Raw genomic sequence first — 12,292 nt, 5'->3', positions numbered from 1 at the left:
TTCCAGTTATTTTCAGTAGACTACAAAATCAACTTGCAAGTTAGTTGAGATTTGTGTCAAAGCTAAATAATGAATGAATGTGTTACCATGCATGGTGATGCAAATGTGGGACCCATTGTTTTGTAAAACGAAAACAATAACCACTACAAACAAACATGGATGAAGTGAGAAGTGAATTTGGCTGTTTCCATCATTATTGAGGCAGTCAACTCAAAAATCTAAGATATTGGACTGTCTTGAAAGCATCTACTATGAAAGTTTCCCTGCAGTCTCTGCTAGAAGCTAAATTACCATGCACTTACTATCTACTGCATTAAGATCACGTAATTTTAATGCTTACAGCGATGATCACAGAGCTCAACCAAGTTTTAGATCTTAGAAAGTTGATGTTCATACCTTGATAAGATCAACCAGAATCAATGCCCGCCTAAAACGTAGGATACTTAACAAAACCCTGCTTTGGAAAAAAAGTCAGTTGTCTGCTTGACTTAAAATGGGGGTACAAGTGTGTCTACTAGTTAAAACGGGATAAAAAAAGTGCTGTTACAGGAATCAAGTGTCATTAGTTTTTCAGTCACACTAAAGGCTTTCTCACCACAAAGCCGTCCACCCCGATCAGGATGTCAAATTAAAGATTCACACAGAGACATTCAAAAAGAGCAGGAACATTTCTTATGATTTGATTGACTTTATTTGTAAGGCACCAGAAGTCCTTCCTTACTGCAGAACATTTCATATTATTTATAGTAAATGTTTGTTGTACTTTTTTATAGTTTCTTTTTTTGTTTCAATGAAGCTATGATTTCAGACACAAAACATTTTTTTGCCAAAGTACACACTTTCAGGTTTTACATTATGCACAAAATAAGTATTTAAAAAAAGACCTTTACAAAGCTCAAAACGCTTACAATGCTTCACGCTATGGGGGCAAAAAGTTGGTAAGGTAGTATGTGGCAAGGGACTAAAAGGGATGGGGTGGGGGGGTCAGAGAAGAAGAAAAGGGTCAAAGGGCAAAAGGTCAATGTACTGCAGTTTCCCCCCTGGTGTCACATCAGTTTTGTAACACAATAACACAAGAATCATCCAGGACAGACAAGAAAAGGTGCAGCTATATACACATAAAGCTTTCTATGTATAACTGTATACAGAGGCGAGCACCTCCAACTACTTTAACAAATACATAGAATTTCATTTGTATGTTTATAACGTCAGCTTTGCAATTCTCGTTCTAGTTCATATTGATTAATATTTTTAAAAAAAGAGGCAAAAAAAAACAAAACAAACAAGTGCATCGATCACAGAAAGTTTGGACCAAACAGAAAGAAATCAATCTTTGTTCCCCCGCAGACATGCATGCATTGATGTATGTGTGTGTGTGTGTCGCTTTGTCTACACGCTCTGCATTTCACTACGACAAGTACAGTATGTAGCTAGATACATACAGTATGTGGACAGATGGGAGGGCGATGCTTAATTCACAAGCAGTGATGGCATGTAAGCTTTAGTTGAAGTAAGAAAGGGAACGCACTTCAAAACTGTGGTTTATAAACGACCACCAAACCTGTACAGCCGTTTATACACACCTCGTCTATGTATTCACGTAAACTCACTATAACTGGTATCATTGAAAGAGTCATCCCACCAACAGCATGTTAACTCAACTTTTAGGCGCATGATGGTTTTATTCTGAATGCAGTGACATGCAATTTTTGTCCTTTTGCTTTCTGAATGACTTAAATGCTAAAATGTGCTTTATCATCGTCATGCCAGAGATTTAAAGTTTAGTGTTTCATTTCCCAAATTAGGGTCAAGGATTGTTTATTTTAGAATGAAACTCTTTATCACTCAGAGTAGCCATTAAAACAGAGAGGGGAGGTTAAGAAAGTGTGTGTGTGTGTGTGTGTGTGTGTGTGTGTGTGTGTGTGTGTGTGTGTGTGTGTGTTTCTGTGTCTGTCTCTGTGTGTAGGGTTTGTATAAAATTACTTCGTACACAGGCTGTCTTCACATTAACGCTCAAACACAGGCCATCACCATCGGCTTCTAGTCGATCAAATAATCTTTGAGGGCCGAGCGCTGAGGTTTGTAGAAAGAAGACATTTAATGGGGCCATTGTGGCTGCTGCTAGACCCGTTAAACCAACACCCATAGTCCACCCACACAGGTGTTTTCACTAATGTTGCCTGGTTAGACCTCTTGAGTACAAACTGTGCTTGACTTACATCTCCCACACACTTCTAGCGGAAATTAGGACCGGGAAACTATGAAAGCTCTGATTTATCTTACTTGGCCCTTAATAACAGAAAAGTGCATGAAAGCCAAATGAACATGAACGGCTCACGCCAGCCGAAGTTCATTGTGAAGTAATTAAACCCCAGGAATTAAATGGGGCATTAGCCTGCAACAACCTGGAGGCGTTTTAACCACGGAGCCACCAGGACGCCCTGGATGTGGGAAGGTTGAGGGCACTCAAACATAACGGAGTTCTGATACTCAAATAAAAAGGCAGAGGGTATATCGAGTGCCACAGGTAGCAGATGGGGACAGATTTTGAACACAGTATTCTCAGCATGGTCTCTCCCCCAACTTCCACTTGACTAGAGGCCTGTTCAGACAAGGTAATTGAAAACAGCTGAGTAGGTGTGCAGGGCCTGAGGGGGAGTTTGTTTTTGTTTTTTACTCATCAGAGCTGTGGAGGACGCTTGTGCTTCATGTGTGTGTTCTGCACTGATTTAATTTTGTTAGATCATGGAGTTAGATCGTATGTACAATGTGGTGTTAAGTCTGATATGTGACAGACCTGTATATGTACAGTGAATCAAAATGTACAGTATTTAAATCTGAATTATAGACCGATCAAAAAAGCACAGGTCCAGTTGTGTTTGTTTCACGTGGAGACGTTCCTTAAAATAAACCTAAGACTGTTTCTCAAGAACTGGATCATGACAGGGACTGGGACCGACCGCATGCAGAGATTAATGTCACCAGTCTAGTCTCTGTATATTAAGTTTGTACACACAGAGTGGATAAATAAGCCATTCCCCTTGTGACACAGCCTGTACTCTGTCATTGTCCAACCCTTGTTTTGCTCAGGCCTGAGCTCACCGAGGAGAGGATTCCTCAAAGACACACACTGCCCTCTGCTGTCAAACACACAGCATGCACACTCGATCTCCCCTCTGTGCCTGCTTGAATATTTGTGCACGTGAAAGATTAATAAGGTGATGGGAGGGTGCAGGAGTCAAGCAACATTGCTGTTCATTTAACTACGGATGGAAACGTTGCCTTTCAGTTAAGATGCTTGGCAGATTTATCTAACGTACCGCACAGGGTCAGGCAAGGATCGGGAGTAGGGGATATTATTTACTAAGGTTGGTTCGTTATCCAGTCGGACGGCTCTCAGCAGTAAATTTGCTCTAAGAAGGTGCTTTTCTTTTCTCCATACAAATTCAGGATTTTACACAACATCTCTAGTTTGTTGAATGCAGATGTCTTCTCCTTCATAACGATTCTGCAGCAGTTTTTAGATTGGGAGTGTGTGTAACTTTAGGGAGGTTTCTCTCTTCAGCAGGGGCATGAGGGCACTATTTAAACACTGATCTGATTCAAACAATCCACCGTTTAAAACAAAGCCAACTTTTTGCTAGGAATGAATACCTGTAATCTGAACTGCCCAGAAATATCAACGCTGTTGATCTCTGGTGATACCTCTTTCTTAGGAAAATTAAGTTTCTAGGAATCCTGTGTTGTGTCTGACAAGTTTTACTGCCTGCCAAAGACTCCCTGTTTAACATTTAACATGTTTTGAACACCTACAGTACTGAGAGTTCAGTCTCACAGATCAGTCCTGCATGACAAGGAACCGCTTTGAACAGAGGCGAGAGGTGGGCGAGAGTGGGAGGAAGAGAGGCATGGAGGGGGAATAAAAACAAAACAGAAACTAAACAGAATAAGAACTGAGAGACAGAGTGACAGGGAGAGAGGGAGAAACAGAAATAGAAAGTAGTCCTGATAAAATACAAAAAAAAAAAAAAAAAAAAGATACTATCTGAAGAAAAGACACAGAAGAGAGAAACTCTCTGATGGTGGTAATGAGGTGGGGGGATAAAGAAACAACCCAAGTATGGTAAATATGAAGCAATCTGGGCTAGTCTGACATGAGGGGCAGGTGTCAAAGCTCATGGGAGTTGGTAAGGGGTCTGTAGCTGGAGCTGTGGTGATGGGATTGAAGCCCATGTTAGCCAAGGTCAGAGAGAGGGAGACCAGGGGAGAGGCTGTAGGACAAAGGGGGCTCAGATCTGGGGATTCAGGTCTCTGGATAAAAACAGAGCTGAATGGGGGACACCATTTAATCAGACTTGTCTCCGTCCTCTTCGCGGTGGCTGTCAACTCCGTCACGTGACGCTTTTTCCTCCTTGGCCAGCTGGGCTTGGGAGGCCAGCAGGGAGGAGAGAGAGAAGAGACCAGAGGAGGTGGTGACGGCGGGGAGGGTTGGCTGGCTCAGTCCCAGCGGCAAAGGGGTCATGGGCAGGGCCAGGCCCTGGAGCTGAGACAGCTGGTGAGCCTGGAGCTGCTGCTGCATGGAAGGCAACCAGACACAACTTAGACACAGCAGGATAAATCCAGCACACAAATCACTGCAAAACACTGAGGGAAATGCAAATCTGTAATGCACAGAGCTATTATACATCACAAATGATGTTTAATATATAACCCCTGAGGCACAGTGCTAATAGCTCAGCCACAATAGCACACATCATAGCTAAAATACATGCTCAGTAGGAGATGGGAAATCTGCAGCACACATCTCATTTATAGAAGATGCAATTTTCAATATACACCAAGAAAACAAGTGAGAGGGGAGAACACAGTATAAAAGCGGTAAAATTGTCTGACAGAGGACAGACATGGTCCAAAATAAAACACACGTACATTTAAATTTAATGTAAAGGACAACAAATAGTTAATCCTGTGGATTTTCATCACTCCCTATTGCTCACACACACTCAACATGATGACACATCTGTGGGCAGATTTTATGACAATCCTGACTGACAGTGTCTAACAGCCTTAGTTTCCACACGCTACACCCACAAAGTCAACAGCGCTGCTTTCCATTCAGAACCAGAGCTCAAATGCCCTATATCCTTCAGGTATATAAAATATGCTATTAGCGGCTACCAAAGTAAGATATTGATGGATGAATTGTGTGTCTCCCTGTACTGAAGAGAACAGGCCCAGTCCTTGTTTTATTTTATTTTTTATATACTTTCTCTTGCATGTTTGAAATAAAGATTTCAATTCAAATTCAAAAAACAGGCCCCATTAGCCCATGTATCTGAAGCAGTAGTCACAAAGACAAAAGCAAGGTGCCTCTTTGAAACATGCATCACAGTGATGGAGTTGTTAAGCTAGCTAACACTAGACCCATAGTAGAATGATGGAGTGGCTCGGTCAGCTAATACTAAACCTCTCATAAATGATGAAGTAGCTAAGCTAGCTAGTACAAGACTTATAATGATAAAGTGTAGCAGGCTAATGTTAGAGCCACAGAAGGATATGAAGGATTGCGGCTAGATGGTTAATGCCATATTGATTTAGCATTTTAACTAGCTAGCTAATCTTACGATTAACGAAATTGTGCTCAGGGTGGAGGTTATGATCCCATGTATCTGTAGATGGGAGTATTTACTACTTCCACACTCGAGGATAATGATAAAAAAAACAAACAAAAAAACCCAATGAAATTTAAAGACGCAGTACACTGATTTTCTGATATCTTCTGTGGGTCTAGAGGAGCTTTCCAAAATCTGAGAAATTAACCATGATGATGTCATTATGACGCGAGTTCTTTTCAAATTATTTATATATTTAAAAAGATTACCTTTTATTAACCACTAAATTAATGCTTACAGCCAAAGAAGCAGAGTAAACTTAATTTATCCATCTCATTTCAAAACATAGACATATACGTTAAAATATATAGCCAAAATTATAAATAAGAACACATAAATAAATAGAAAAGGCCATTAAATAAAGGTTATTTAAGATAAGATAGAATAAGTGGTAATTATCAATAATTGCATCATAAGACTCTCAGTTGGGGCTGCGGCTGGAACATCATACCCTTATGATGGAGTTCATCTCTGGGGGGGTGACCTGCTTGGCCCTCTCTATGGCCGCCAGGACCTGCTGCTGGTGCTGGAGACGGTGGGTGAGGGGTGAGCGTGGGGGGGTGAAGACGAGGGAAGGAAAGTGAGCGAGACAATAAAAGCGAGACAGAAACAAGGGGAGGAGAGGTTAGATCAATATCAATTGTCACAACACAGAACCTGACAACCCTCTGTGGTGATGCATCCCACCCTCCGGCCATTCAGCTTTTCATCCAGACACACACACACACGTACACACACACCTTGTGTGACACTGGTGAATGGATAGTTGGCTGGTGTTCTGTAATAGGTGGAGGTCAACGGCCTGGTTGGCAGATAAGAGCATGGCTTATCTGAATCACACAACCATTTATTACGCTGACACACACAAACACACACATGTATAAAGGAAAAGTGGTGGAGGAGGGAGAGATGAAGGGAAGGATGGGAGTGTAGGAGGAGGTCAAACAGGGAGGGTGAGGGAAAACTGGAAGGATAGACTGAATATGGCAGAGGAAAGTGGGGGAGGGAGGAATAAAGCGAAAGTAAGGTGGAAAGGAATACGGGAAGCGAGTGATGTGAATGACGGGAGGAGGGAAGTGGAGAGGATAGAAGAGGAGGGAGGGACGCTGAGCGAGGGGTCACGGAGATGGAGAAGTAATGAGGCGGGAATGAGGGTGATCTCATTCCAGGATGTAAGGAATAGGGCTGAGGGTCAGTGACGTCGTTGTGTCTCTGTGTGTGCGTGTGCGCGCTTACCTCCTGAGACAGGTAGGGGAGGACTTGTGCGCAGATCCCGTTCAATCTCTTCACTATCTCAGCCTGTGGAAGGAGGGTTTATTAGTTAAAGCATAATACTGGCGTTAGTCTAAATTTATGTTATTGGCAACAAATCCCATGAAAAGACTTAAACCAACAGCTTGTTAGTCTCAATACCTTACAACGTCTCTACCCTGTCTGTGGCATTCAGCCCAGTCATTCTTACTTAGGATTGTAACCATATAAACTTGTCACAAATGTATAGTTTTATGTCCAAAAAAAGTCTAAATAGTTTCTAAATAGCTGGGCACTGTCAGGCAAACATTACTCAAAGAGTGGAGGGACTATTTTCAGATGCTGATTAATACACATTTTGTGCTCTGTTGAGTGTTTACAGCAGCAGGACGGTGCCCTTATTCATTGTAATAAAGGAACACCCCCAGTGCAACAGTATAGCTCACTGGTTTGTCTTTACACACCCTTAGTTCACACTCAAACACACACACACACACACACACATACAGGTGGTTCCACTTATGATGCCTGATGAGATCTCATCTCAGCAGTGTGGGTGTGTGCAGCCGGTGCTGGATTGACGGCCCCCTCCCTCTCTTGTCAGATCTGTTGCACCATTATCGCTGGCCATGCCAGCATAGCGCTTGCACAGTAGAAAATAGAAATCCCGCCGCCAACTAGCATTTTGGCGTGTAATTGCAGAGCGATGCAGACACAAACACAAGTATTAATGCTCACTACGGTGTCACTACGTGTGCAGACTTTACACAAAAGTATAAAGTGGCCTTTACTGGGACACTTAAATAGAGCAGATTGATCTTTAATGTTATTAGTAATACCTGTGCTTTTCCTACTCTCACCAGTCAAAATGACATCTGTGAATTGATTACAGTATCTAGTAGTATGGTGACATCACAAAATTCCCATAATAGCTCCGCCCGACTTCAACAAAGGCTGATTACAGGTCTTATCAGAGTAATTGAAAACAGCTTTGTGGGTGTGCTGGGACTTTGACAGTTTCTAGACAACAAAGGAGGGAAGGAGGAATAAACTATATCAGGCTCTGGCTATGTAGACAAAACACAGGGCTCCAAACTGCGACCAAATGGTTGCATTTTGCGACCATTTTTTTTTTTTTTCCCCCATACAGCGCAAGTGTTTTTTTCAACTACTCGCACATGTGCGACTTCCATTTCCCCCCAATGTTGAAAAAAGAGGAGGGAGCAAGTCTGCAACGGGAGATTTCCCGGAGATTGCCGTTTTGGCCTGCTGTTAATTATCAACTTGATCAGAGGCGGCAATAATATAGCAAGCTTTTTTAAAATAATAAAGCAAGCAGGAGCGTGTCCGTGTGTCTTTCTTTCTCTGTTTCTCTGACAATTATATGTTGGCGACCGTTAATTAGTCTATGTTAAGAACATCCATGCAACTGGCCACATGTGTTAGCATTTGTGTGCATTTTCAGACGACGCTTCGCCTACCTGCTTGGATCCACGGTACAGTCTATGTATGCGCTCCTCGTGTGAACAGACACTGCTCCGTGGGTAGTAACCATGGCAATGGCTTCTGTGCACTGCTGAATCTCTGCCAATCTCAAAGTTGTGTCTGGATGAAAATACAACTATATTTTCTTTATAGGCTAGAAAACAAATATATTTTCTAGAAATTATTGAAAGATTTTATTTTTGTGCGGCTTGCATTTTGTTGCAGGCTATAGGAGAGCTTTTTGGACTTTTGTGTTATAGTCCTACTTACTTTCATTGTTGTAGCTTATGTTCAGACTCAGAGAAGGTGTGTGTGTGACATTTTTTGATACTTTTGATATGTTTGATTGTTGAATATAAAGATCATCATTTGAACATTTGAGCAAACTCAGTACATCTCATTATCTCTAAGTGTAGGCTAATTGTTTTTGTGTCTAGCCCTGTACATTTGTATGTGCTATGACTGGTGTTGGCTATTTCTTGGGGAGTTTTTGAGGGCGCACCCATAGCCACCTTGAAAACTCTGTTCAGTTAGGCTACTTTAATGGTCAATCCCAAATGTCTGTATTTTGTAATGTGAATAACTTTCTTCCCAGATGAACATAGTGGCCAAATCTATACCTAGTTTGTTACCCGTTACATCAAAAAATGGGGTTAGTCTACAAAATCATGAATTCTGGTGGTTTGCATGAACAGAGTGGCCCGGGATGGAGTTCTCAGCCTGAATAATTGTACCAGTCCACCCCTGGCTGAGGGAGTTTACATGGTTAAGATTAGCAAAAACACGCCATAATGAGCTGTATCTACTGCACTAGAGGTGGTCAACAACATGCAGGGAAAACTAAGTTTGCTAAGGCAACTGGATTTGTTAAAGACCATTCAATTTAAATGTGACTATGGACTAAAATAGAACAGCACATTGTAGGTTCTGTTTTTATTATTCATTACCAAATTATGTATCAGTAATACAGTTCAAATGGGGAAAATGTGAAATAAGCATTGCAAGTCAATTTAATGTGTGCACACACCTAAACATTCTGCCTGAACCCCTAAAATTTTCAGTTAGGGGCTACAGTGCTCCAAGTAAAAAAAGTTAGTCTGGAGCCCTGAAATGTGTTATAAGTAGATCAATTCGTTGCTGGTTTTCATGGAAAAGACCAAAACCATTCAAAAACATTCCCTATCTTTCTCACATACAGGTCTATTATCACATTTAGTTGGTAATCATCCAATCCATCTGAGATATGCAAAGCAGCAGTAATTGTGTTAGGGCCTAATTTGTGGCATGATGAGGAGAGAGGGGCCCTTCTACCAGTCATTAGGCATGCAGAGCACAGCTCCCCATCAAGCGCTACACTCCTATCCGCTCATCATTACACATACACACTCCCTGACATATCTAAAATGTCTCTCTAAAATGTCTCTACGGGGACTATGGCTCCCTCTTTTTCATTGCCCTTTATGCCTTCTCTCTCTTTTTTCCTCCAACTAAGCTTCTGTCTCGTCTTTTTATCTGTGCTCTCTATTATCCTCCTCTCTGTGTCTGTCCCTCAGCTTTTGCTATCTGAACGCTTCTTTCTCTCTTTTGTCCTCTATACATTTTACTCTTGCTTCTTTCTAGCATTCAAGTGCTACAGGAGCGCACATTCACTGACAACAGCAATGTGTGTGCAAATAAAACTTGCGTAATATAAAACTGGGCTAGGACACTGGACAAATACTTCAAGGATTTACAACCGATAGAATTCATTACTGTTGGAGATGTCTTTGCTGCCTTTTGCCAATTTAAATAAGCTTTATCTCAAATGTCGACGTTAAAAGGAAAAGCAAACACAGAGACAAAAATGTGTTCAAGTTGATTTAAATGTGTTTCAAGGAAGCATGGAAGGCAGCCTAAACAAACTGAACATTTCACAGACTTCCTCAGACTATTTGAGTGTCTCCTATTACTGCTTCCTGCCAGGAATATAACAGGACATGATACTTGTTCATCATTTTCTAAATACCTCAAAAACATTGAAAACCTTAGAAAAAAGAAGCACCTTCCTTGCACTTTAAAATGTCACAAATAAATATGAATCACACGCACATTGTGCCCAGTCATAAAATCTGACAAACATTAGTAGAAATTAGATTTGGGTAAATACATTTACCCAAGTACTGTTCTTAAGTCAAATTACTTGTACTTTTAATTGAGTATTTAACTTTTGTGCTCCTTTATACTTATACTGCACTACATTTCAGAAAATAGTGTACTTTTTACTGCACTACATTTATCAAACACTTATAGTGACTAGAGCTAATTAACCAGTAAATTTTACATGTGAAAACATGTCATGAGCTTAAAAAAAACTATGATGCATTAATATAGATGAAACTACCAAACTGTATTTAAAGTAATGCAAATAAGCTCCAACTCAACCTACAAGATTACATTTCTGCTTACAAGTGAACACATTAGTTAGGATCCACTTTGCATCATGAGTACTTTTACTTTTGGTATATTGTTTGGATAATACTTTGTGCTTTTACTCAAGTAAAATTCTGAGCGCAGGACTTCACTTGTAATGAAGTATGACTGATGGTAATGATTGCTAAAATGAAAGAGCCTACACTATACAGTGTTTCCCATTAATTAATGAGACCATGGCGGCCACTACAGTCTAATTTGCTCCGCCATAGTTTCAAAATGAACCGAAAATATTTTTTGCATCTCATAATAACATTACAGACCTCTAACACAACTGTTTTGTGGGAGCTGCTCTGCACTGCTGTAAGCTCGCATGCTCAGGCATCCGACTCGAGAGAACTACTTTTCTTTTGAGGTAACTAAGGTCTGTTTCTGTCACTCGTTTGTGAGAAGGCAATGAAGCTAGCTGCGCCTAAATTTGGAGTGCACACGTATTAAAGCCTTTATGGTAAATCCACTTAAATTTACTAGTGTGAGCTGACAGGCAGGTTAGCGACTTTATGCTGTCAGTTTCTCTCTTTACAAAGACAAGTATTGCAGTATGAAAGGCCTACCTGAAAAGAGGCTAGGAAGTCTTCATGTTACGCGATACAAGAACCACATACAACATTTATCAAATTTGGGTCGGACTTGATGAATTTAGTGTGAGGATACACATGTGACAACGTCCAGTTTCCAAAATAAGGTGTCTATACAGTATGGAAATAAGTATATATATATATATTACATGTGTTTTTAAAAGTAAAAAAAACAACAATAAAATGTTAAGAAAATGACTTCTATTTCTATTCTTTGATCTAGAGTTGATAGAAAAACATGAAATAAATTTGTTGACTTTTGTTGTTGTTTCATCACCATTTATAGCTTTACAATGGGTTTATGATTAAATAATTTACTATAGCACAACATTGTTTACACGACTGCAAAGTTCTTCATAGATAGCCTCTTAATTTTGCACCAAATTAATGCATTTAACTTTAAAATGTACAAAGTTTTCTTCTGGGGGGCATACATATAATCTCTTGAAATCCTGTGGGAAACACTGCTATATACTATGTAAAAAAAACATACAGATGCAACAGTGATGTTGTCAGGCGGGACACATATTCAAGACTAAATGTAGAGCAAGAAAAACAGGATGAGAAAACAGAACAACAGAAAGACAAAGAGGAACCAGCAACAATACAGCTTCATTCAACATATTCCCAGTTCAATCCACAACTCAACCTTGCTTCTACTCACCAAGACAAAACAGAGAGAGAGGGAGCAGACAGAGTGGAGAGGATTTTTTTGAATTGGGTAGGACAGAGTGATCAAGAGGGAGCTATTGAATGTGAGAGAGTGCAAGAGAGAAAGAAAGAGAGGGAAATAGAGACAGAGGTGGAGAGGGAGGAGCAGCAGCAGAGGGGGGGGGG

At 40.6% G+C, this 12,292-nt stretch overlaps 1 protein-coding gene across 4 annotated transcripts in view; it reads right to left on the bottom strand.

Moving 5' to 3' along the window:
- Nucleotides 1-672: 672 nt before the first annotated feature.
- tle5 (TLE family member 5, transcriptional modulator) overlaps nucleotides 673-12,292 on the bottom strand; it is a 50,185-nt gene continuing 38,565 nt past the window's right edge. For 3 of the 4 annotated variants that reach the window (XM_046050355.1, XM_046050352.1, XM_046050353.1), the window contains 3 exons: nucleotides 6,909-6,971; nucleotides 6,124-6,198; nucleotides 673-4,573 (listed from right to left, as the gene is read on the bottom strand). In XM_046050355.1, the coding sequence (XP_045906311.1) occupies nucleotides 4,346-4,573; nucleotides 6,124-6,198; nucleotides 6,909-6,971 (366 nt within the window). In that variant the 3' untranslated portion in view covers nucleotides 673-4,345. The remainder of the gene's footprint in view (nucleotides 4,574-6,123; nucleotides 6,199-6,908; nucleotides 6,972-12,292) is intronic. The other variant, XM_046050354.1, reaches the window with a different exon arrangement.

This window comes from Micropterus dolomieu, linkage group LG05 (genome assembly GCF_021292245.1).
Source record: "Micropterus dolomieu isolate WLL.071019.BEF.003 ecotype Adirondacks linkage group LG05, ASM2129224v1, whole genome shotgun sequence".
NCBI classification, from domain to species: Eukaryota; Metazoa; Chordata; class Actinopteri; order Centrarchiformes; family Centrarchidae; genus Micropterus; species Micropterus dolomieu.
This window is presented reverse-complemented; position numbering and strand designations above follow the sequence as displayed.